General features: G+C 44.3%; 1 protein-coding gene across 1 annotated transcript in view; it reads right to left on the bottom strand.

The window, feature by feature from the left end:
• Positions 1–24,257, bottom strand: part of CPS1 (carbamoyl-phosphate synthase 1) — a 179,740-nt gene that overhangs the window by 24,096 nt on the left and 131,387 nt on the right. Inside the window, exons 26-29 of the mRNA XM_066189456.1 lie at positions 11,424–11,565; positions 9,635–9,700; positions 9,015–9,078; positions 5,547–5,728 (exon numbers count right to left, since the gene is read on the bottom strand). Coding sequence (XP_066045553.1) covers positions 5,547–5,728; positions 9,015–9,078; positions 9,635–9,700; positions 11,424–11,565 — 454 coding nt within the window. The remainder of the gene's footprint in view (positions 1–5,546; positions 5,729–9,014; positions 9,079–9,634; positions 9,701–11,423; positions 11,566–24,257) is intronic.

Here is a 24,257-nt window from a genome sequence, read left to right on the forward strand (position 1 = left end):
AGGCCCTGGCACAGGTTGCCCGGAGAGGCTGTGGCTGCCCCATCCCTGGAGTGTCCAAGGCCAGGTTGGATGGGGCTTGGAACAGCCTGGGATAGTGGAAGGTGTCCCTGCCCATGGCAGGGGGGTGGAACTGGATGATCTTTAAGGTCCCTTCCAACTCAAGCCATCCTATGATTTTATCATAATTGTGCTGATCCAGAGACACCCAGGCTACAGAGTGTGAATTGCAGTGTGTATACTCCCTAAACCAGCAATATCCTCCTCAACGTCACTCAAAACCCAGCAATAACCAGAGATCAAATTCCCTAGGGAACCAGAGAAGTTTGCAGCTTTCACATCAATCCATGATTACCTAAGCCTTGCTTGAACCACAGGCTGTTGCTTTGTTTGCATGTCATGTTTAGGTGCTTCTGCTTTCCCAGTGAGGATAAAGCACTGAGCTGACACACATTGCCTTGCTTTCCAGAGGAACATGCATTGCACCCCACCAAACCTCAGCACTCTGCCCTGTGGGGTCAGGTTTCCTTCCCATGTGCTCCCACACATGAGGACATGGGGACTCCAACTACAACTGAGCTTACCCCCTGCTTGCTGTGGCTTTTGGACCCAGCAGCACGAACAAACAAGATGCTGAGGTCTTCTTTCTTTTTCAGTCTAGTTCTCGGAGAAGACAGCCTCTCCCATGCTCATGGTCAGAGATTTTCAGAGGAGCAGATATTCATGCAATTTTTTTTTTATTCCAGAGATGCTAGGCAGTAACCTCCAGCAGAGAGCCAATTGGAAACAACTGGAATTTATGGGGTGGGGTTTTTTTTTCTGCCAGCATTGCTACTCAATAAGCAAACCACCATTCCTAGTCCCAGAAGTCAGTCTTTAAGGAGTGTAACAAAGCTAAGTAGAAACTAAATCAACACATCACACAGTGTGCAAAGCTATGGATACACTTAGACCTTTATTTTAATCAATGCTCCTTATTCCTGACTAGCTCCTTCCTCCTTTCTGGAAGTGCCCTGGATGGTAGCAAGTATTTCAGCACACTGTCATAGGTGTTTATTTCCACACAGGTTATCTGCAAGCACTCCAATTCCAGAGGCAGAACAGGTGGCACAGCATCCTCCAGCCACAGTGGAGCATTTCACATCTGTCATGGGCAGCATCGCATTTTCAGTGAGAAAATAATAAACAGTAAATAACGAGACAGGTGATCCTGCTTGCTAACACACACCTTTCTACAGGTGAAAATATGGGCTTTTTTCTTTTTTACACTGAACCCCTAATGCTTTCAAGTACAATCTAGCCAGGTGTGAAAATTTTCAATAGAAGAAAAAGCCTTAGAGTACCTACGACAAAGAGCATTTTACTTTCACATTAAAGCTGGTGAAACTTTGCCCAAAGGGCAGTCTGGCCCACAGAACAGCTCCAGTGAAGGGTTCTTTTGAACCAAATGTGTTTTACAGTTTCACCCACTTGTAACAAATGAGAAACGTGAATCAAGTGATCCATGGTTTGGCTCTAAAAGATAGAGGAACAATGTTCTTTTAATTAACAAGTGTGTTTTTCCTGAGGAAGGTCAGCCTTACTGGCCTTCCTGGAAGAGGAATTCCTTCATCAGGGACTTAAAGGGATTTGGAGCGGCAAAACTGTAAACTGAGAGCAGGATGGACTGGAAGTGACTGGGCAGAAATAGATGATAAATGCAAGTACAGTCCCCACTCAGCTTTGACGTGGTAATTTCCTACCATAACAAAGATCTAACAGTCTGGCATTTAAGCAGCACTTACCATCCCAAGATTATTTGCTCAGCAGTCTAATACACAGCCTGAGATGATTATTTTTTTCCTTTTCACTATGCAGTCACTTATGGGATGCCATGATGCTGCCGGCCAGCAGCAATCACCTGAAAGAGCTTAGGACAGGCAGTGAAAAAGGCCAGGGGCTGTTTCGTGCCCAAAATCGATTGTCTCTTGACATCAGAGCTCACCATCTCCAGCTTGGAAGAGAAATCTATGCCTTAGTGCTTCCAGACCCATCCAAACCAGAGTAAAACCTTCTAGTCCCTGGGCCCTTTATCCCACACAGATAAGAACCAGAGTGTGAATTAGCAAACCCCTCCTTGCAGCTTGGAAGGAGGGTAACAAATCAAAGTAGCTTTGCTTCCAAGGTCAACCAACATCTTCATCTATCCTTGATGTATGTGAAATGTGAAGTCTCCCAGCTAACAGCTTCCCCTCCGCTGCTACTCATTTCTGCCTTTAAAACAATTCCAGTTACTGCACATCTAAAATCCAAATACTGCCTACATCAAAGTTGGGATAGAATTAGGGACTTCAGCCCTAAGGAGACAGAGGAGATTCCTTATTCAAGCAGACAGCAAAGAATCATAGACTCATTTTTACCCAAGGAGAACCATCAATTGAATCTAGCTGCTGCTTACTTCTTACTTTAAAATTCTTACGTTGTTTCCCAAAGGATGTTCCCACCCAAAGAGCAACCACTTTCCTGACAGGGAACACGACTGCTCCACTGAGAAATGTGGGCAGGCAGAAAGGGACCCCACTGCATAGCACTATGTCATCAGCCATATTTTAATTATAAAGAAAATTAATAACATCCTTGCCATTAGATATCTTTAAAATATACACAATACATAACCTAGTGAAAGAAGCCTAGAGAGAATTATTTTCCCCTTTATAACAAAAATCGCTCCTTTTATTACTACCTTGCTGTTATGTCATTAGTAATAGAGCTGGGGTTTCTTTTTCCCCGAGTTTGAAAACAAATTAGACCATTAAAATTGTACCTAGGAGCCTCCTTTACTTTTATGAATTGTTTCAGAATAATCTCCGAAACAGAAAAAAAGAATCAGTAGAGGCCCTCAAGCAGATAGATATTAAAATAAAAAGGGAACATCTTCTCTGGAAACAAAAAAGCCAATAAATCTGAGGGAAGGAATTATATATTTTTTAAAATTATTGTCCTCACAGACTACCACCTAACTCTGCACATTCACAGTAAATTAAACTCTTCTCCAGTGAACAGCTCTGTTATGCAGAGCTCAGACTCTGGTGAGTCACTGCAGGTGTGAATGTCAACTGGAGGTTAAAGAGGACACAAGGAACAGAAAGAGGGGGGACAGCTGAGTAACCCCCTGGCAGAGGGCTGTGTGAAGCTGTGTGCATTTCTTGGTGGGCAGCTTCTAGCTGTCCCAGTCCTGTTGGTAAACTCTCTCCTTGATGCAGCATAATTTATCTAATCAGAAAAGCAGGGACAAATCAGTGCACCTATTCACTTGGGCTGAACAGCTGCCCAAGCTCTGCTGCTCATCCTAAAAGTGTTTAGGAAGCTGAAATATCATCTCTGCTAAGGGCTCAATGCTGTGTCCATTGCTTGCTGATGTTTTTAAACACAGTTTGCCAATGATCCATGACTTTTCAGTTATTTACAACAGTCCATTGTCTATTGAAACACCAGAGGAGGCAAATGACCAGGAGAGGTTAAAAGAACAGTCTGAAATCATGACACTGCTCATGCTTTGCATATGAAGCTGGGAGAGATGGCTATCTACAGGGTTGGTGAAGGATCTCAGAATCAGATTCATTTTTAACTTGATCTTTTTCTTAGGGGCTGAATTCCAACTGCACTTGCCTGAGGAAGTATTCTGTTAGCAGGACATTAGCATTTGGCTCACTCATTTTTCTAAAGAAATGACATATAACAAATAATACATCTTAGGCTACACTTTGCTGGAGGTCTGGGCTCTGTCCCCAGCTCTGCCCAGATTCTTCTGCATCACTCTGTGCAGGCCTATCTACCCCTCAGTCTCCCTGCTTGCAAATTACACATAATAACACCACCATTACCTTATGTCGCTGGCGAAGACAAGTGGTTTTACTATTTGTATTTAGTATTCACCTTGGGGATTAGACAGTACAGCGCTGATTTTCGATGTTTAGGCTCAGGCTCTGATGGCTTTCACACCTCAGCACAAACATCCAGTTGGTTGTTTTCACACCCACACCAGAGTAGCAGAATCCTTTGTAAACTCTGGGTACAACAGGATGCTGCTATTAGACCTGGAGACCTGCATTGGCTCCCCTCAAACTGGCCAAGCCTTGCTCTGACAAGCAGGATAATGCAAGTTTCAATATGTATTCAGTATTCTTTTCACATATTTTTCTTACCCAACTTGCTAATTACTAGCACTCCATGTGGAAATGAGCTCCCTCATCACCTATCTCTACCTTCTCTTTGATCCTGCAGTAATTAGATGTTGTATTTCATCAGTGTTATTTGTCTGACAAACTGTCACACCAGTTTCCTCCACGCCCCTGCTCAGAAGTTCAGTTCTGTTAAGTAAACAAGATTTCAATGCTTTTAGAGCTGAGCCTCATGGATAATCCTAAAGCATTCTAAAATCAACCTTTAAGAGTCCAGAGAGCCACCAGAGTCTTTTGGCCTCTTGAAAATTCTATGTTTTCCAGTAGTAGTCTTTGCTTTTACAAAAATTTTAAAAAGTAAAACAATCTGTACAAACAGGAAAGTATGAACATGTAATTTTAAAATGGTCATAGACAGTATTTTGCAAATGGCTGAAGAACAGAGCCTAGAGTCTGGGAGTTAATTTCTGATGTGCTTTGGCCTGGTTCCAAATTTGGGAATGATCAAAACATGTCCAGATTATAAAATCATTTTATAAATTTGCACCCATTCACAACGGAGATGAGCTCAGATCCTCATATACCAGGTAAGGGAGTCAAGAAAAATCTCAAGTTTAACATGATCTGGGTTCTGCAAAGTTGCTTCAGCAAGTTACATGGCCAACTCATGCTGAATGTCAGGATAGATGAAGTTCCTGAAGGCACCTTTAAAAGCCTCAGCAACAAATCCAAGGTGAGAAATCAACATTTTCGATATTGGAGCCAACTGTTTACATTATATATCCCCTCATTATGAAATATGTCTGAGGCTCTCCTCCATCTCTTAGATCAGCACATCTGAACACTTGAAAATTGCTAAAAGACCAGTGCAATGTCTGGATCAGGAGCTGGAACATTTTATGGTTTGATGGCATTTCCAATGCCCCTCCCTGATCTGTCTGCCTCTATGCTTGACCACATCCACTTGCCAACTGTACTGGAAGGGCCAAGCCTGCAAGTCCTTGAGCACATGTTGGTGTGATGCACAGAACTCCTTCAGCTGCTCCAGGTGGAGGGCTTGTGCTTCAAATCAAGGGTGTGCTCAACTGCTAAAGCCCAGCAGTGCAAGGGCAGAACAGTTTGTGCGATAAATGTCTGTGCAGCAAATTAAGCCTGCTTGTAAATATTGCACAATATGGCATCTTGCAAAATAATTTAATATTTATTTGGCATTCCTTCTTGAGCAGCCTGCTAGGAGCATCAGTGATGTGTAAAATGCGACATTGAGATCCAAAGCAAACAGCTTTTGGTCTCTCCCCTTACCCCCAGCTGCTTGGAAAGCTAGTGACAGGAATTTCGAAAAGTTTGGGTTGCTTCATGGCTTTTTATAGTGCTTCTGCTTTTCTTTACCTCATATTGGTAGATGTCCAGGATCCTTTCCAGCGACAGTTCCTCAAAGTACAGTCTGTCACACTCATCAAAATCTGTGCTCACCGTCTCTGGGTTGCAATTCACGACCACGGTCTTGTTGCCAAGCTGACGCAGCGTGCGGATGCTGGAGACAGCACACCAATCAAACTCCACGCTGCTGCCTGCCAGGAGACAGAAAAGTGGGCAAGGAAAGGAAGGATGCAGAGAAGAAAACATAAATAGATTTTCTCAGCACTCCAACTTAAAGAAGAAAAAAAAAAATAAAAGCCAGCATGGACTCCTGTCAGCTCAGAGTCAGAAATGTAATTGTCCTCCCATGGAAATTAATCATCCACAAAACGTGAATCTCCAAGCACAACAGGTAAGTTGGCTCAGCTGCTCAGGAGTGACAGACCTCTCTAACATGTCTGTCATCCTGTGCTCATAAACACTTCAGCGTGCTCTTGCTTTCCATCTAATCACTGCTGCCTCCCAACCCACGCACTCTGCGATAAACTAAAGAGTGGGATAAACTAAATTGAGCTCCTGTTATTATAAAACAATGCTGATTACTCCAGGAAACACAAAGCATTTGCATAGATGTGGTGTGAAGAACAGAAGACTGAGGTGGCTTTTACTTTCCAGAAGAGCTAAACCAACCACAGAAGAATGACATCTCAGTGGGTTTGACATTCCTGCACACTGACACCAGGTAAGGCAGATCAGCAGAACAACACTTTGCACAGCCGCTCTGTGCCTTGAAAGGCTTTAAAGGCTACAGTGACACTGTGGGACAAGCACATCCTACTGTCCCAAGCCCTGAGTAAGCACTGTGGACACCTTGAAAGGAAAGTGGCACAGAGGGGGCTTGGGTGAGCGCCAGGGCTTGATGCCTGGCCTTGGGCAATGCTGCAGGCTCCAGGGAACGTTTGAATCAAGACTTGTGCAAACAGCTACTACCCCATATATTCCTATACTCAAACAGCTAAGACAGGTACCACAGAGAATCGTGCACAATAAAGAGCATCATTAAATGGTTATGCTTACAGTTTGCAAGAAAACCTTGGCCTCATCATGCTGCATTCACAGTCATTACATGATCGTTAACCACTGATAATACTTTTATATATAATTGTGTGACAAGGTATGTTAGAAATTCAGTCTGTGCTTAATTGCTGCCCCCACCCCTAGTCACAAACTGATGGCTGGCACAGGCCACATAAGTTGTTTTCCCACTTCTGTCAAACAAGAACCTCAAAACATGCCTAAGCTTCAGTTAAAACCCCACAGAAAAGAGAGGAAAATCAAATCTGAACCTGGATGTTTCCCAGAAGGGACACCAGATGCTCATTCAGTTTTTGTATTCCACTTCCATTACACAGGTATTTTTATATGCATAAGAAACCTTAACTTTGGAACACAATGGTCATCTGGAGCCCTCATCTGACTGCTTCAGATACAACCTGGGAAAACAGCTGAACAGCTGTTAAGTGTATTCCAGGCACATGCAGTAATGATCATATCCAAACATGGGAAGAGGGGAGACAGAAAACAAATAGTATTATTAGTAATGACTGTTGTAACATTAGCAGGCAGTGCTCCTCAGGAGACAATTACTACATCAACACGTGCATGGTTTTGAACTCACTTTCATGTTCCAGTCACGTTGGGTCTATGTGCACACCTGAAAACTTACAGAGCACTCTGCTGGCCCATGCCAGTGGTGGAAATATATTTATACTGCTTTTAGGGTTGAAACACAAACAAACCCTTCTCCCAGGACAGGAGATCCCCTCCTGGAAGCAGGTGAAGAGCAAGGATTGCCGAGGCTTCGTGTGTGCAGGAAAGATGTGCCAAAGCAAGCACTGAAGTTCAGGAGTGTGTAACTGCACTGACTCACATCAAGTTTCTATTTGGCATATTAGTTTACAAGAAAGTTAAAAAAACTCACTTTGGCTTGAACAATTTTCTTTCTAAACACGGAATATAGCATGACTTTTGAAATGGCCTCACTTGCCTCAATTACTTTTATTTCTTTGCAGAAGTGTGAACATATTCAACATTTTCCTGCAATGTATTTTCAACTATTTTAAAAAAAAATCATTAGGGTTGTTTTGTTTCTTTTTAGCATAAAACTTAGCTTTCACAAAGGAAATAAAGAAAAAATAATGTCACATGTTTAACTTCCACCCAAATCATTTAACCTCTTCTAACCTGGAAGAGAACACTGAGTTGACCCCACTAAGTTCTGATTACAATACTGAAATCAGAGGGAAAGCACACTGCTTACTTGCCTTCAAAGGATAAAAAAAGCAAAAAAACCCACCCAAATTGACTATTGCAACAAGGAAAAAAATATTTTACAGGTCCAAGTAGTGGTTTCCCCTTGCAGCCTTTATTTGGTTACAACCTCTTCCAAAGATGGTCTTGATTGATCTAATCAAAGCTGCAGAGCAGATGAGACCAAGAACAGACCTGCATGTCTATTCTAAGCAATGAGGAGTTTTAGCTGAAAAGTGCAAAATGTATTCATATATTCCATCAGCTTATGAAATAACACTGCCATCCTGTTCACTTTTTGTAGCCAGGCCACACAGCCTGTTGAACAGCAGAATCACTCACAAAAAAAATGAGATAAATCATGGAGTGTTGCTCCTGATTGCAGTCATCTCAACATTCACGCTGGAAACAGAGTTCAAAAAGACATGTCCTACAAACAGCAACAGGAGTGTAGCATATGAACTCTCCAATCCAAGCAAAATGGAGGCAGATTTCAATTCCAACTTTCATAACCCATCACCAGTTCTGGGAGATGCAGAGCAGAAATATTTCTGAATAACAAGCAGATTTTTCCTTGTCAATAATTGCAAGCTATTTGGAGAGATCCATGGAAAGAGAAAGCGAAAGTCATCACATACAGAATTCAGCAGTCTGTCTACCCAGTACTCACAGCCACAAGGAAACTGTTACTCTGTATAATGATCTGAGTGGGTTGAAAGAAAAAAACAACATACAGAGAATTTCTTATACAGAAGCAGCTGAAGAGATCAAAATATTTTCAGAGTCACCTACACTTAGAGCTGTTAAATGCATAGTGACAATATCATCATGAGCTGGCAGTAAACATATAAGATAGGTATGGGAGCAACAAACTTCTATATAAGGTATGAGTGCTCCCAAGACCTTCACATGTGAAAAAAGTAAGATTAAAAAAATTCTGTAGAACTTTGTGGAAATCACAACTAAATACCAAGTGAAAAGTAATAAAATTCTCCTGCTTTTTTCCAAGGTGTAAAATGAAATCTCCAAGCAAATAAAATGCAAACCTTCTGTAAGGAATTGATGTCCTGTGCCCTGAGCTCTGGAGGGTTTTTTCACCATATGAGAAGAGGAACTAAGGAACCACAAGAATATCCGAAGAAGGCTTGAGGGGACAAGGAGAACAGAGGCGTTGTAAGGAAGATTTACCTATGTGATATGGTCCACAACCCAACACCATCACTCCACAGTCATCAAATTTTACATCATGTTCCTGGGAAGGGAGACAAAAAAGTCATTAGGATCTGTACTCCGCAGCACCTAACTCTGTGCTTTTCAGAATAAACAGTTCCTGGTGTTCAGCCCAAATCCACCAATCTGATCCTTCAGGGCTCCAGTCTGATCTTGCTCACTGCAGTGGAAATGAAGCGCAGCTCTCCTGGAATTAGTGGTGCTGCACCCAGAGCAGAAGAGAAACAGCACCTCTAATATGGCTGTTCAAGCAGCCTAAGGACCTGTGAAGTTTCATATAAAAATAATGTTAGGATGAGATAAGGGAAATATGACTTCTGCACTCCCAGCACCTAGCTGTGGATGTACAGGTGATAGATGACAGGCTCTTAACAACATTGGGGCATTAACAGTAAATGCACTGGATCAGGACTGGAGTGAGGGAAAGTTCCAGGCCTGCTGTGAGAGGATTATATGTAAAACCATCCAAAAGAATTGCTACAGAGACTGAGGCATCTGCAAGATTTCCAGACATCACATGGCATAGGGAAAAGAGATCAAACCAGACAGCAATGAGACTTGTTTCTGAGGGTGCCTACCTGCCCGCTGTAGGTGACGTAGAGGTAATTAGTCACCGCTGGGTATTCTGCTGCCAGGGTGTCAATCTGTACAAGACAAAAAGGGGGGTTGTGACTTGGCCAGTGCAAGATCTTTCCTACATGCAGATTTTTGGTTTTTTTTCTTTTGCCTCTTTCCCTTTCTACTGCTGTTTCACTCCCATCATTTTCCCATCATATATCTTTCCTCATAAGGAGGTGACCTGACCTGTCCAGGGCTGCTAATGCAGCATATGCCTGGCCTTGCCCTGACCCTACAGCTCAGTCAACACCACATTCTACCATTTCTAATCTGCAGTTTTAGCTCTGCACCTCTTTGGTGAAACATAGCCCAGGAACTCTCCCCTGCTTGCCAAGGCCCTCATTCTCTAGTTTGTTTAGCAGATTACACAGATTCCTCCAGGTCTTGTGTCCTTTACAACTAGGCCGTCTGGAATCTTCAGACTCTACTCTTGACCCCATCTTACTCCCACGCTGAATACAAACACACACAATATCACTTAGGAACCTTGTGGAGTGGCAGCACAATTACTATGCATTTATGTTACAGTAAAATTCATGCTTTGATAATTAAATGGTACACAAAGCAAGAGTGATTTTAAACCACACTTTCTACGTAGTTTTCAACAATTTCTTACGTAATTAGTCAACAGAGAGCCCAGAAGAATAATTTGCCCATGAGGGCTGTTCACAAACAATTTGTGTCAACTACTCATGGCATGTTATACTTGGTAACCAGTCCATCTGTGTCACCAGTGACTGCCCAAGTTTCCTGAATGAGCATCTGAAACACTTCTACAGAGAACACTGAACAGGGAACAATATTAAAGCAGTCTCCACATGAATTTTTATGTGCTATGCCATTTAAAAATCTGTCCAAACTTCAAGCACTTCCAGCAATCCCCACTGACTGTCCAAATCCTTGTGAATCATGGAGAATGTGACCTTACATCATTAGCACCGTGTGTCTGCTGCTCATTACTGTTGCTGATACTGTGACTTGTGCTTCGTGGCTCAAGAAGAAACATATGCTTTGAAGGCACACAGGCAGGCACAAGTAGAATGACCTTATTAAGTGTACCTTGGCACACAAATCAACCCAGCACTGCAGTGCCATATGCAGCTGAAAGAACACAGCGCAAGACCAGGCACGTTCCTGTGGCCAGGTGAGCCACAGAAGAGAAACAGCAGCCGGGGAACAGAAGATGACTTAGGCCTGAGGATACAGATGAACTCTTTCAGAAACATGCAGTAGTTTGGGTAGGGTTTTTTACCCTATTTAAGGACAGAAAACCAGCTGGTGGCAGTTTAATACCAACACACCTTAAATGAAACAGTTGAGCACCTAGTGACACTGCTGCGAATACCAGATGAGCTCATTAGGCTCATGCTATCACCATCAATAGCAAATGAACCCATAACAATAGTACACTTCAAATAAAGTATTAGCCTGTAAAAATTTACTACCAAGAGAGAAGAGAAAGACTCTTCATGGTCCTACCATGGTGGGCCAGCATTTTCAGCCTTTTCCTGAAGCCACATGAGTTTCCCCCTCAGCCACAAAGAACATGAACTAGAATATTCTGAGTCTCTGGGAATGTTCACGGCATTACATTGATGCCAGCAGTGCAGAAGGAACACAGGTGAACTGTGTTCTCCTCACTTCCACATCTAAACTCCTGAGGATGTTAACTGACGGATTTCTAAAGACACAGAGGTATCCTGCCTCTTTTGGAAGCCCCCACCAGGCCCAGTGATGTTTCTCACGTACCTGTTTCACCCAGGGCACTATATTCTTCCTCAGTCTCAGCTGACGGCACTGGTCTTCAGTCAGCCTCAGGCATTTCCCAATCTGCTTGTCAGAGAACCCCATCTGTTTGGCTCTCCTCAGTGTCTCCTCTGGAACTGTTTTGCTGGGATTAAAAAAGAAAGACACCTCTGCATGAGGCTTTACAGGAATAACTAGAAGATACGTTAGTGCTTTTGCCTCTACACTGCATAGAGCTGGTATAGGATCACGCACGTGAAGGCAAGAAAAGGAAGAAGACTCAAACATAAAACATCTTTTCTACCCTCAGTGCCCCACACAAACACCTCTGTGGTAAAGTCTGCAGGCAGACTGCAAGCAGCAGGAAGTAAAACACTTACTTTCCCTGCATTTTTGAGACAGGAATCAGCGTCTGATGATGAGATCCATCAGGCTAGTACAAGCCGACAGCACCCACGTGTTAGTTAAACACAACCTTTCAGTGAGGGTGGAGGAAGCCACAGAGGCTGTTTCTGAGAGAGAAATTCCTCAAATTTTCTACTATGGCCAGCAGAGCTAATCCCTGAAGGCTCTGACGACTGACATGAAGCTGGCCCAATTAGAAAAGTTACCAACACCTCAGTGATGACATAATTAAGAAAGAGGAAACAGACGCAACTCCTCTTTCTTCCTCCCCTCTGAGGGGCGGTGAAGGAGGCCACCAGGCCTCTTCTCGGCGCCATCTCCAGGGTCATGCTGCCGGGGGAGCCATCCTGAGGCCAGGAGCCGCCAGGGCCAGGAGTGGCCACATGGCCACCACCATCCCAGCGCCGGGAGTGGCCACTGCTGCCATCTCGGCATGGCTCACAATGAACTGTGGGGGCCCAGGGGCCTGCCACCAAAGAACTTAAGCCTAAAGCCTGGAGGGGCCGAAGCAAGAGGACAGAAATGCCCCTCCAGCACAGGGTGAGAAAAGGCCTCCCTCCCATGGGCCTTTGCAACTGTATGTTAATATCTGGTAGGCTTTGCTCTTCCATTGGTGGGTTGAGCTGATGCCACCCCAGTTCAGCCCCTGTTTGCCATATGTCTGTCTTCCCCAGAATGTTCTTCCCTCCCTTAATCCCCATTGGCCCAGTTTTACAGCTTTGCTCCACCCCTGCTGCCCTATTGGTTCTCCCAACTCTTAGCCACTCCCCCGCACCATTTTGCCTTGTCCTTATTGGTCCTTTACCCTCACATCTGCCCCTTTTACCAACGGAAAACTGGAAATTATTCATGACGAGCAACTCCCCGATGTGGAGCCTGGAGGGGATCAACCTTTCAGGGCTGCAGAACTCTATAAAAACTTTTCGGTTGATAAAATTCGAGAACAAACAAATCTACAGACACCAATTCTCTCCTGAGTCCGAGAAAAGGAAAAGTGAAGACACATGAGGAGAACAACATGGCGACAATAAGGTCGGTGCAAAGGAGGGAGGGAGAGGAGGAAGTGCTTCAGGCACTGGAGCTGAGACTCTTCTGCAAGCCATGGTGAGGACTATAACATAACAAACTGGTTTTCCCTGTAATTCATAAAGTGCATGGGGAGATGTAGAAGTCCACCCACAGCCCGTGAGGAAAGATATTCACACTAGAGCGTGTGGATGCTGAAAAGCTGTAATCTAGTGAGAAACCTGAAGAGAAAGAGAAGACCCCTGCTTCCAAACTAGAACAGCTCATCCTTAAAAGACTACACCCCACGAACTAAAGACCCATGGAAAAAACAGCTGTGGGAAGACTGCTTTGCCTGTGGGAGGGACTCAAGCTGTAGCAGGTTGGGTGGGACTTGTAAAAATTAGAATGACGTTGGAGAAGTTGACCGAGAGCTCTCTCCTGTGGTGAAAACCCCATGACATAACAGAAGAGACTCTCCTCCCCAATCGAACTGAAGAATGGGGGGTTTTTTTAAGTGACAAACTGACTAAAATCCCCTGTTTTGTCTCCTTGGGCTGTCAGTGAGAAAGAAAGAAGGGCTGGGGGGGCAGAGGGGGGCAGAGAATGGTGTTCTAAAGGTTTATTTTGGTTCTCATTATCCCCTTTTAATTCTGTTAATATTTTTTTTTATATACCTTTTAAGTTTTTATCCTGTTTTGCCCTTAGAAAGTTTTTCTCCTAATCCTTATCTCACCCCATGAGCCTTTTAGTTTTTCTTTCCCCCTCCTCTGCTCAGCTATAGCAGAGAATGGTTTTTCATGGGTGCCTAGCTTCAAGCCAGTGTCAAACCCCAACACCACAACAACTGTATGATCATTTCCCATTGCAGCCTCCACAGAGGGCCTACAGAGATTCCTTTTTTGGATTCAGTATCCCTACAATTCCATGCCCAAACTTTAACTTAATATCTCCCTTACATTCGTCTTATCAGTCTAAATTTTAAACCGAGGCCTCACCAGACTGGGCTGGACCAATCATTATGTTTGTGCTTCCATCTCCTGCCTCTCATTGCAGCTGCCCACTCCAGCCAAAGGCATGAAACTCTTGAAGCTCTGGGATGAGCCTTTCAGAGGAATAACTGTGCCCTGACCCTGTGACCACTGTGCTGAGCTGGGAGACATGCCTACAACTTGTCCCAAGTTCAGGGATACCTTTTTGAATTCATATTTACAACCAGGGTCTCGCAACACTTCCATACATTTCTTGTTCTCCTGGTTTTGCTTTTCAGAAGCTTTGCTCTTTATTTCAAACACATTGCTTCCCCCCTGACATTTCTGAAGATCAACATTCTCCTGTCCATTTTGCTCTTCATTATTTTCATCTTCTGCATTCCTTCTTCATTCACTCTATGCTTTTCTCTCCTACTCCTCATCCCACTTTGTTTTGACTCCACCCTTACAGTTTTGGCCTCCCTCTCTTCCTAAGCTACCTTTTCTAAGCTTAGCTTTTCCAAAAACATTTTAAAAGCCTGTAGTTCTATCAGCACTTCTGCTTTACATCTTCATTGCCAAGAGCATTCCTGCCTGCCCAATAAATCAATATTTTATGAGCAAGCAAGCTCTGAATAAGGAAAAAGGAATGATTAACAAACAAGCAATTTTCCTAAATCAGAGTTTTTGAATTATGTCCTTTGCTTGATGGTATTTTAAAATAAATACTATTATTTTATTTGTGTGGGAGAAGGGGGGTAAGACCATTTTATTGGAATGTCTCAGGAAGCTGAAGCATGAAAGAGTCATTGGACTGGATTTTCCAGTCTTGCTTAGGCACAGAGCAGCTCTGCTGCCCTCAGTAAAGTCAGGCTAGTGTGAAACAGGTGAGAGTCACACAAGTGTTAAACCAGCTGTTCTGAGAGCACAACTGGGAACCAAAAACTCTTGGGTTCAGATCCCTGGATAGGTAGGATTTGTCCTAGGAATTTCCCAATGCCACCTCCCTCCTTGCCCAGGAGTATGCAAATAGAGCCCTCCACCTTCCTGCAACAGCACAGGAGAAAGGGAAAGCTGGTGAGAATTTGCGGGAAAGAAACACTCACAGTAACTCCTCTGCTCCATGTCCCAGCCTGGCCCCACAAACAGCCTGCTCTGCCCTCAGGGGACACCAGGCAAGAGCACCACCTGCACCCTGGATCTTCTCGACAACCCGCACCACATCACCCTTCTCACTCCAGCAAAGCCTCCTCTTCCTTAGTGTCAGAAGGGAAATTGTGGCTGCCACATCCCTGGAAGTGTTCAAGGCCAGGATGGACAGGGCTCAGAGTAACCTGGGCAGGTGGAAAGTGTCCCTGCCCATGGCAGAGGATGAAATGAGATGAGCTTTAAGATCTCTTTCAACCCAGACCATTTTTGATATGGTTAAAAAGTCCTGCCTAATCCAGCAGGTTGAGCTTCCCAGGTTTTGGATTTCCCAAAGTAAGACCCACTTTGAGCCACCACACTCTATTAAAACTCATGGTCTCCATGCTCCTGCACCTCCACCAGAAACTCCTCTGCTTCTCCTCAGCCCATTCTGCTTTCTGATCTCAGCTCAGAGGCAGGACTTCTTACACAAATCATGAACACCAGAACTGAAGGCATGGATGTGTGTTTTACAGAAGCAAGTGCGGCAAACTCCACCAATTCTCTGTCAGAACTGATGCTAGCAGTCACTGGCTATTAAGGACTCGGCCTCCTTAGAATGAGCGAGTAGACCTGATGACCCCAAGAAAATGAGCCTCTTTCAGAGCCGGTTACTCCCTTGCCCTCCCTCCCTTCTGCCTCAGGAACACACATAGCTGGCTGTCATTTGATTACTGTCAGAGACAGCAAATTGCCTTCATTTGCAGCTTGTTTTCATTCCATTTCTTGTATCTCATTATAACAATATCATTCACTGTCACCCTCCCTCCCAGCTGGGAGGGTAGAACAAAAGCAGTGATTATTTTGCACCATGATTCATTTGCCTTGGGCTAGCAGCTTAAATTAGGTTAGGCCACTTACTAATCCATGCAGAAAGGTAACTAGTTTTTTACAGGAAAACCAGCATACTACAGAGAAAAGACAAGTTCCTAGAGGGGAAGTGGAACCATGCATTTTTCCATGCATTTTTTCCTCTGCTACTCCTAAAGCATGATAGAAGAAACCAGTAGAATTGGTCCACCATGTTTAATGGGAGCTGAATCCCACAACTGCAGATCCTCAGCACTGGTACGGAAATCAAGTTGCCTCTCTACATGTACTGGACACACATTTTCATAACTGAATAATTTCCAGTTACTAATGATGGTAAATTTTAGCATTTATGTCTCTACTTTCACGGAAATAATATGAAGAAACATGCAAACAGTGATGGTAGGGTGATGCTTATCTTGCAGATTGCAAAACAGATATGCAGAGGTTAAGAGGTGACAATTTTTAAGGGGCAATTCCCACAGCCTTTGCTCAGAGACAGCCCTTTAGACAAGCCAGAGACACTAAAGCCAGCAAGAGTGGAATCAGGCTGATCTCTTTGAATATTTGAGAGCAAATAACCTTTCAAGCTCACCAGAAATCCAGCACAAAAAGACAAGACCAAAATTCTCAGTCCTGGATACACAAAATCACATGACTCAGTCTTACATCACTGCCTCCCACTTTTCCCTGGAGCATCACTTACTTTTTCTACACAGAGCAAAAAGTCTTCCAAAGATTAAACCCCCTCACTGGCTTAGAATCAATCCTGAAACAAGGGAAGACTAAGCAACCATCATTTCAGGCTTCTATAATGCTCCTCTTCCTAACGTTTGCCTTTGCAAAATGAAAGTCAGGAGTTTTTAAGCTTCAAACTCAGACAGTTAGACTTTTGCACACTGCCATGATTATTAAATGGTTGTTCCCCTCCTCAGAAAGCTGAAGTCCTCTGCTCATTTTGCAGTTTATAAACAAAACAAGCTTTTCCCCAACCTTGCTTGTGATTCTGTTTCAGCTTCCAGCGTTGATTTGTAGCTGCTTTTAGTTTAAAAATCCACCCCGACATCTTTGAAACTCTATCCACTCACTTCAATAATAAATGGTAAGAGAAAATGGAACAAAATTTGCTTAATGAGGAAATTTTCACCTGGCACAGAGAACCTGGAGAAATTTATTAACTGACTGGAGGAACACTGACAGCACTGAAATTATCAGGAGACCCTGCTCACTTCAGCAGAGCCCTCCCTTCCAATAAAGATGCCAGCAGAAGAAACACTCTTTTTCTTGTCTCCCAAATCAGGCTCTGCTTCTTTTTAGGTGTGTCGTTATGTTTATGTCTATTCACATATTACTTAGGCACATGTACATGGGTCTTGATCAAAAGGATCAGGAATATTTTGTGAACTGAGAGCCATAGCCTGAGCTGGGAGCGTTTGGGAAACAGCTAGTGCATGTCCCAGTTCACATGTGCCCTGCCAGCTCATCCCTGCACCCTCACCTCTGCCTCATCTCAGAAGCTACAAATGTGCCTTGAGTATGCACAGAGGAGCTGCAAAGGTGAGCACGTTCTGCCTCAGCCCATGGGTCCTGAACGCAGCTCCTCCCAGGTCTGAAGTGATTTAAGCCCAGACTAAACTTTTAAGCTCAGTTTTACTATGGCAAGCAAAGGGGACCAAAAGTAAGAAGTGCTGGAAGCAAAATGCATTATGCCCAGTCCTGGGAGAGCTCTTCCTTTCTCAGTAGTCATAGGCCTGCAGGGTTTCAAAAACCTGCTGAATTTCAGGCTGAGTTATGTACAAAAGCATATTCTGTCTCGTTTCCTCACTGTCCTGCTCTGCTTCAAGGCTCCTCGTGGTCTCCTTGATTATTTCTGATGTTTTACAAGATTTTGAACATGCTACAATTAAAATAATGAGATGATGGTATAAATTCTCTCCCTGCTCCCCTTCTCAAGGAGACAGATTGTTACCAGTTTTTCCCTCCTGAGAAACTCATGAGATGACTGACAAAAAGCTGTCAAAGGGGCGTTTAAGGAAGCAGGAGCTGTAAACCAACAAATCTCACTCACAGAGCAATTGTCACTCCAGCTCTCTGCACCTTTAACATTCTGGTCCCTGGGCTGATAAATGTCATTGCGGGCATCTTGATTTAAGTAACAGGAACCTCACACTGTGCCCTAAGACCTGAATGACTCACTCACAAGATTAAGTGAGCTGAAGCAGCAGCTCCCACCAAAACACAGCCAAGAAATGGGCTGTAGATATTTCCTGAAAGCCTATTTTCTACCCCTGGTAAAAGAGAGCTTTGAGGTCTTTGCTGGGATGCCGTGGTATAGACTGCCCTGCTCCTAGCACTGTACATACCGGTTACAGAGGCTTCCCAATGGCTTTAAAAGGCAATGTCTCTATATCCTCTGCATCAAGGAAAACATACATATTGCGTTTTCACAAATGTACAGATGCTTTCAAAGAAAATACAGCTGTGAAATTATTACCAGTGACTCTACAAGACAAATAGAAAGCATCTTATGTCAGATCCACACAAAGCACAAACAACAGTGCTGAATAGCTGCTTGTATTTTATTCTCCTCATGTACTGCATTCCAAACTTGTTCCCAAGCCTTTCCTGCCCTACAGTTCACAAAGAAGACAAAAGTAATCTTTCCAGTTAGCTAGAGAGGGGCACTACAAATATGTCAGTGACAATTCCTCAAACAGCATAAATCAGCTCAGCCTCGTTTACTATCACTGCACCTGGCCTGCTTGATGCCCACACAAGACCTGTCACCTGTGTGACACATTCTGACCTGTCCCAAAAGCACAGGGGTCAGCAGAAACTGCTGCTGAGAAAAGGGGGGGGATGCAGCAGGCCCTGTCGAGGAGCACAGGTTATTGATGACCTGTCTGAGTTTCCCTCCCTGCAGTGCTTCCCAGCTCACCTGCTGGTGCCAGGTTTTCACTCCAGCACCTGTATTTCTGTGCCTATTCCACCACAGTCCAACAAACAGTTTCAAAGCACAAAACACCAAGGATGCACACGTAGCATAACGTGTACACAATTTTTATATGTTTAGCAAATTAGCATATCTGACAAGACTCCACAGTTAGAGACATAAGTAGTGAGATTATTCTCCCCTACTTCAACCCTCTTTGAATTCCCTCTCTTTTAGACAGGAACTAAACTTTGTTTATGAAGGTGTGTCTCAGAGCTGGTTTCAACTGTGGCTTTGCAGACAGTCTAACCTTGGACCCACAGCTTGGAGCTGCTGGGGAATTCATTTTGTCCTTCTGTCCAATGCAGTAGGTAAAATGCTACCTACAAATACTGTGATAGGCTACAGAGCTACAGATATATGTGTAAAGAATATAGAAAACAGATAAAAGAAAAAAAAGGCAAAAATCAATTTGGCATCACTGTCACTCCATGCTCTTTAAAACAGTCTCTCTCCATCTTTCTTGTTTTCTCCCTTCAGGTATTGGAAGGCTGCAGTTAGGTCGTTCCAAAGCTGAACGTAGAAATTATCTCACCCTCGTTCACTTACCAGTGCAGATTTCCACTCCACTATAATTGCTCACACTTTTGCAAGCAAACTGTCAGGTACCCAGGGACGTGGGCTCCCAAAAGGCCTTTGTGATGAACAACTTCTCCCATGGGCAACTGAGCAGAGCACCCAGCTACAAATGCTGGGCTAAAGTGGGTCTGCACCCTCCCACTTTTGTCTTTCCCCTTTATTAAGCCATGTCTCTTTGGGAACAGCAAGAGTGATAGTCAGGGCTGCACTTACTCCTTTCAAGCACACAACAAGCCAGGAGGTGTTTTCTCACAACACCCACAGAGCAAGGACATATTTTCCTTCAAAATAAAGCTCCAAAGGGTAAAATTATCAAAATATGATTGGTGCCATCGTTTCCTACTGTTAGCAGGCTGGCTAGTTCAGTATCTGCCAAAAAGACGATCTGCTGTTTCCATTAAGGTTAATTTGAAGAGTTGGGGTTTCAGGTGACAGAGTTCAAGTCACTGCACTGCCAGACTGTCTTTGAGACTTTGGGCAAGCTCACCATCTCTGTGCTTTGCTCTTCACAACAGTGGTTTATTATGCTCCTCTTTCCTCAACTGAATTCTACTTCACAGCCTTTAATCAATATTGGAACGTCCCTCTTTGAGCAATATGCTCACACTACTGTCTGCTGCAAGATGGGTTTCCTGGGTTTTACCCAGATTTTCTGCAGCAGTGAACCTGACCCCACTACCTCTACTTTTCCCCCATCCCTGTGAGCTCCCAAGCAATGGCAAATACAATCAACTGCAGGTTCCATGGGTACAGAGATACTTAAGTGATTTAGGAACACAAATCCTATTGATTTTCAACAAGGTTTTTTTCCCCATGTCATTTGGGCCTAAGTGATGATTTCACCACAGCTGCCTACCTCTTTACGTCCATTTAATCATGCTTGTTGTACATTGTCCTTGCATACAGCCACTGTTTTCAGGGATCCAAAAATCAGGAACAAATAAAAACAATCATGGCTACATGCAAACAAATCTTCACTACAAACAGTCAAAGAATAGATGTAAATTCCAAAATTCCCTTGCACCTAGGCCTAGTTAAGTATGCCTTAGATGTTACTTCTAAGCCTGGGTTTCAGCTGTCCTCCTGGGGATGCTTGGTATCACTGGACCTTGCTCAGGACTGGGTCCACAGCCCTGGGCTAAAAGGGACATTTCACTGCTTGCTGCCTCAGACAGCTGGACATGGTCTGCCCAAACTTCCACTTCCTTCATGAGCTGTCAGTGTGATGAAAAGCCAGCGGGATGTCTCCAGGCCCTTCTTCCCATTTTCATTCACGGGACTGGCAAGGCCAAATCTAGGGAAATAATTCCCAGATAATTGCACATCCTACTGCACAGCCACTGCTTCATACACCATCACCTCTTCATGGACTGACAGCATGGGACAGTGCTTGCTCTTTCCATGTGAGTGTGTACAAGTGGTTTTGTTTGTTTATGTGCATGTGTGTGCCGGGGAAGGTTGAAGTTAAAATTACACTCCAGGTATAAAGGCAGTTGGTCAGACAACAACAAAAACCCTCTCAAATGTAACTTTCCAAAATAAAAAAAATACGTGAGGTCACAGGAGAAACAGCAGAGGCACATGCTTGACATGTCTGTGATATTACTTGTTATTCTCACAAGTACGCTCAAAATGGCTTTCTTTTCCCAATTCAACTCAGGCCATTTGCTTTCCTGCAGCCATATCACATCTCTGAAACAACTTCTCCATCCTAGAGGGCCCAGAGGCAGACTCAAATGGAACCACTGCTGCAGCATGCCAAAGCTATACAGTCCCACTCAGCACCAATCTTCTTTAGAAAAAAGTTCAATGGGACAAAGGTAAATGGGGCAGAGGGTGCTCTTCCCAGCGCCTACTGTCCCTGCAAATGGCTGTCCTGGCCTCTACACCACAGAGAATGCACAAATATTTATAGGGAAGTTTTTCCCTCAGCAGTGCATTGTCCCACGCAGCCTTTCACACATGCGAGCAGATCTGTTGCATGTATCAGTGCTCACCTCTGAATCGCTGCACACCGTGAGGATGCAAGGCAGCATGTGGTGTGTGAGTGCTGCTTCCTGAACTGCACTCAAAGGCCTCCACCTGCCTCTGATCCCCCTTCCCCATCTGTCTGTCACACCCACTTGTTCTAGCTCTTCATTTCCTCTTGGCAGAGACCGTCTCCCTGTTACCAGTCTCTACAACAGCTCTGCAGGGCCCAAATCAAGACTCTTGTTACTCCAACTGCATCCAAAGCCTCATTGCAAAGAACGCCCAAACGGACACAGAGACAAAAAGGAAGGGGTGGATCCATCCAAACAGCCTGTGACAGCAACAATGCCCAGGAACAGGGCAACTCCTTCTGGTTCTGGTAACTGTACTCTAACAACAGAAAGATTTAAAGCACTGATGGCATCACCTCTCATTCTTTTCAATTGGAAATCGTCCTGCAGCACAGGGTAGAACACATGCCAGGCATGCTGGGGACTGGAAACAGCTGGCTGCAGGAAGAGCACATGTGTGCCAAGTCTCATCTGCATCACTCAATTAGCTTTCCCCTGGCTGTGGCAGAGATACATTTCCTGATGTGGCTCACTGGACTAGCCTCTTAGTTCAAGTCCCAAGTGTTTTTCCCTGGCTCTTTGCCATTGTTCCTTCAATGTAATGCAGCTGGACAGTCCATCCCCTCCCTCCAGTGCTGGCTGGAAGGTAAGACACATTGCTTGCAAAAGTGTGAGCAATTATAGTGGAGTGAAAATCTGCACTGGTAAGTGAATGAGGGTGAGATAATTTGTATGTTCAGCCTGGAAAAGAGACAGCTTTGGGGTGACCTAACTGCAGCCTTCCAATACCTGAAGGGAGACGACAAGAAAGATGGAGAGAGACTGTTTTAAAGGGCATGGAGTGACAGTGATGCCAAATTGATTTTTGCCTTTTTTTTCTTTTATCTGTTTTCTATATTCTTTACACATATATCTGTAGCTCTGTAGCCTATCACAGTATTTGTAGGTAGCATTTTACCTACTCCATTGGACAGAAGGACAAAATGAATTCCCCAGCAGCTCCAAGCTATGGGTCCAAGGTTAGACTGTCTGCAAAGACACAGTTGAAACCAGCTCTGAGACACACCTTCATAAATAAAGTTTAGCTCCTACCTAAAAGAGAGGGAATTCAAAGAGGGGAATAATCTCACTACTTATGTCTCTAATTGGGGATTCTTGTCAGATATGCTGATTTGCTAAACATATAAAAATTGTGTACACGTTATGCTACGTGTGCATCTTTGCCATTTTCCACCTGGTGAATTGTGCACCTAAGGATCCTTTTTAACACCTTCACTGTATCCAGTTTGTGATTTTAGGACCAGTGAAAAGGTGTCATCAGGATGAGGGAGAACAGGTTGACACTGACAGAGAGAAAATTTAGACTAGCTATTAAGAAAAAATTCTTCCCTGTGAGGGTGGTGAGGCCCCGGCACAGGTTGCCCAGAGAAGCTGTGGCTACCCCTGGATCCCTGGAATTGTCCAAGACCAGGACAGGGCTTAGAGCAACCTGGCATAGTGGAAGGTGTCCCTGTCCATGGCAGAGGGTTAGAACTAGATCATCTTTAAGGACCCTTCCAACCCTACTGGGATTGTCTCTGTGATACCACCCACAATCTGATTCGAATTGCAAGAATCCACTTCCAAGGGACACAGCATTGCTTGTGTCTGATAAAAATGCGAGGCTGGATACTGTGCCAGGGCTTTCTGTAGCAGGCTGCCTGTACAGCCTGCTGCCTGGGCACCACAAGGATGAAAAGCTGTGTAGGGTGGTACCAGCTACTGATCACTGGTCGTATAATCACCTGTTGCCCATTGCAGAGAAAGAGAAAGCAACCTCAGGGATATAGGAGGGCTCAAGAAGATGAGCCTCTGTGCAGTGATGCTGGATTTACACCAGCTGAGGATGCAGCCATCCTGTGGGGCCTCACTCCAGAGCACGCCACTCCAACAGTGACAAGCTCAAACCGATTCTGGGTATGGTGGGCTTTTTTTTTTTTTCCCCCTCAGGAGCTGCACATACACGTTTAAGAGGCCAGATACTAATGCAGTGTGACACAGATGTTAGAGGACAAAAACTTCTGCAACCCAAAAAACAGCTTTCTGCAAATAATCAAGCTACTCCTTCTCTTCCACATCTCTCTCCGCATTTATTTTCGTTCAGCTCCAGACCCCGGTTGTTCCGGGTGCAAGGGAGAGCAAGAGCTGCTCAATTAAAAGCGCGCAGCTGGCAAAAGGCAGAGATGACGCAGGTGAACCGAGGAGCGGCTCGGAGCGCGCTGCCTCCGCCGCGCTCCCAGTGCCATCGTGTGGTGACACGTGTGGCCACAGCGGGGACCAGAGGCAGAGAAGCCAACTGCACCCGGCCAATAACTCAGCAAGGAGGCTCTCCCGGCCTCGTAAAACATGAAGGGAAAGCTCAAATCAGCAAGAGTCTGTACTGAAATACAGCCCATTCCTTTAATTTACTGCTATCTTTCCTGTTGGCTTTTATATGGTCATTTTTCTTGAAGGAAGAAGATTTATATTTAAATATGTCTGGAACCATAGATGTTTGAAAGCGTGGTACAAAAGCAATACTCACACATACTGCATGATCACAGCAAAGCAGAGAAGCTTAAAAATCAATAGTCGAGGCTGGAAATAAAATGCAGTATATGTGACCCTCAGGTGCAGTAAGTCAGGACAAGCCAGTGCTGAGTTTGAAAGGCAACCCTGTCCTTGGTACATGAATTACTCATCACAGGCCATCCACATTCCCAGTCTTAGTCTCAGAGATAGTGAGGATTTTCCAAAATAAACCATAACTTCCATAATCCAAGGAGTTATTTTACCAAAAAGAGTGTGCTCAAAAATTTCTGCTGAC

The sequence above is a fragment of the Chamaea fasciata genome, unplaced genomic scaffold (genome assembly GCF_029207755.1).
Source record: "Chamaea fasciata isolate MVZ Bird 193981 ecotype frontalis unplaced genomic scaffold, bChaFas1.0.hap1 SCAF_8, whole genome shotgun sequence".
Classification (NCBI taxonomy): domain Eukaryota; kingdom Metazoa; phylum Chordata; class Aves; order Passeriformes; family Sylviidae; genus Chamaea; species Chamaea fasciata.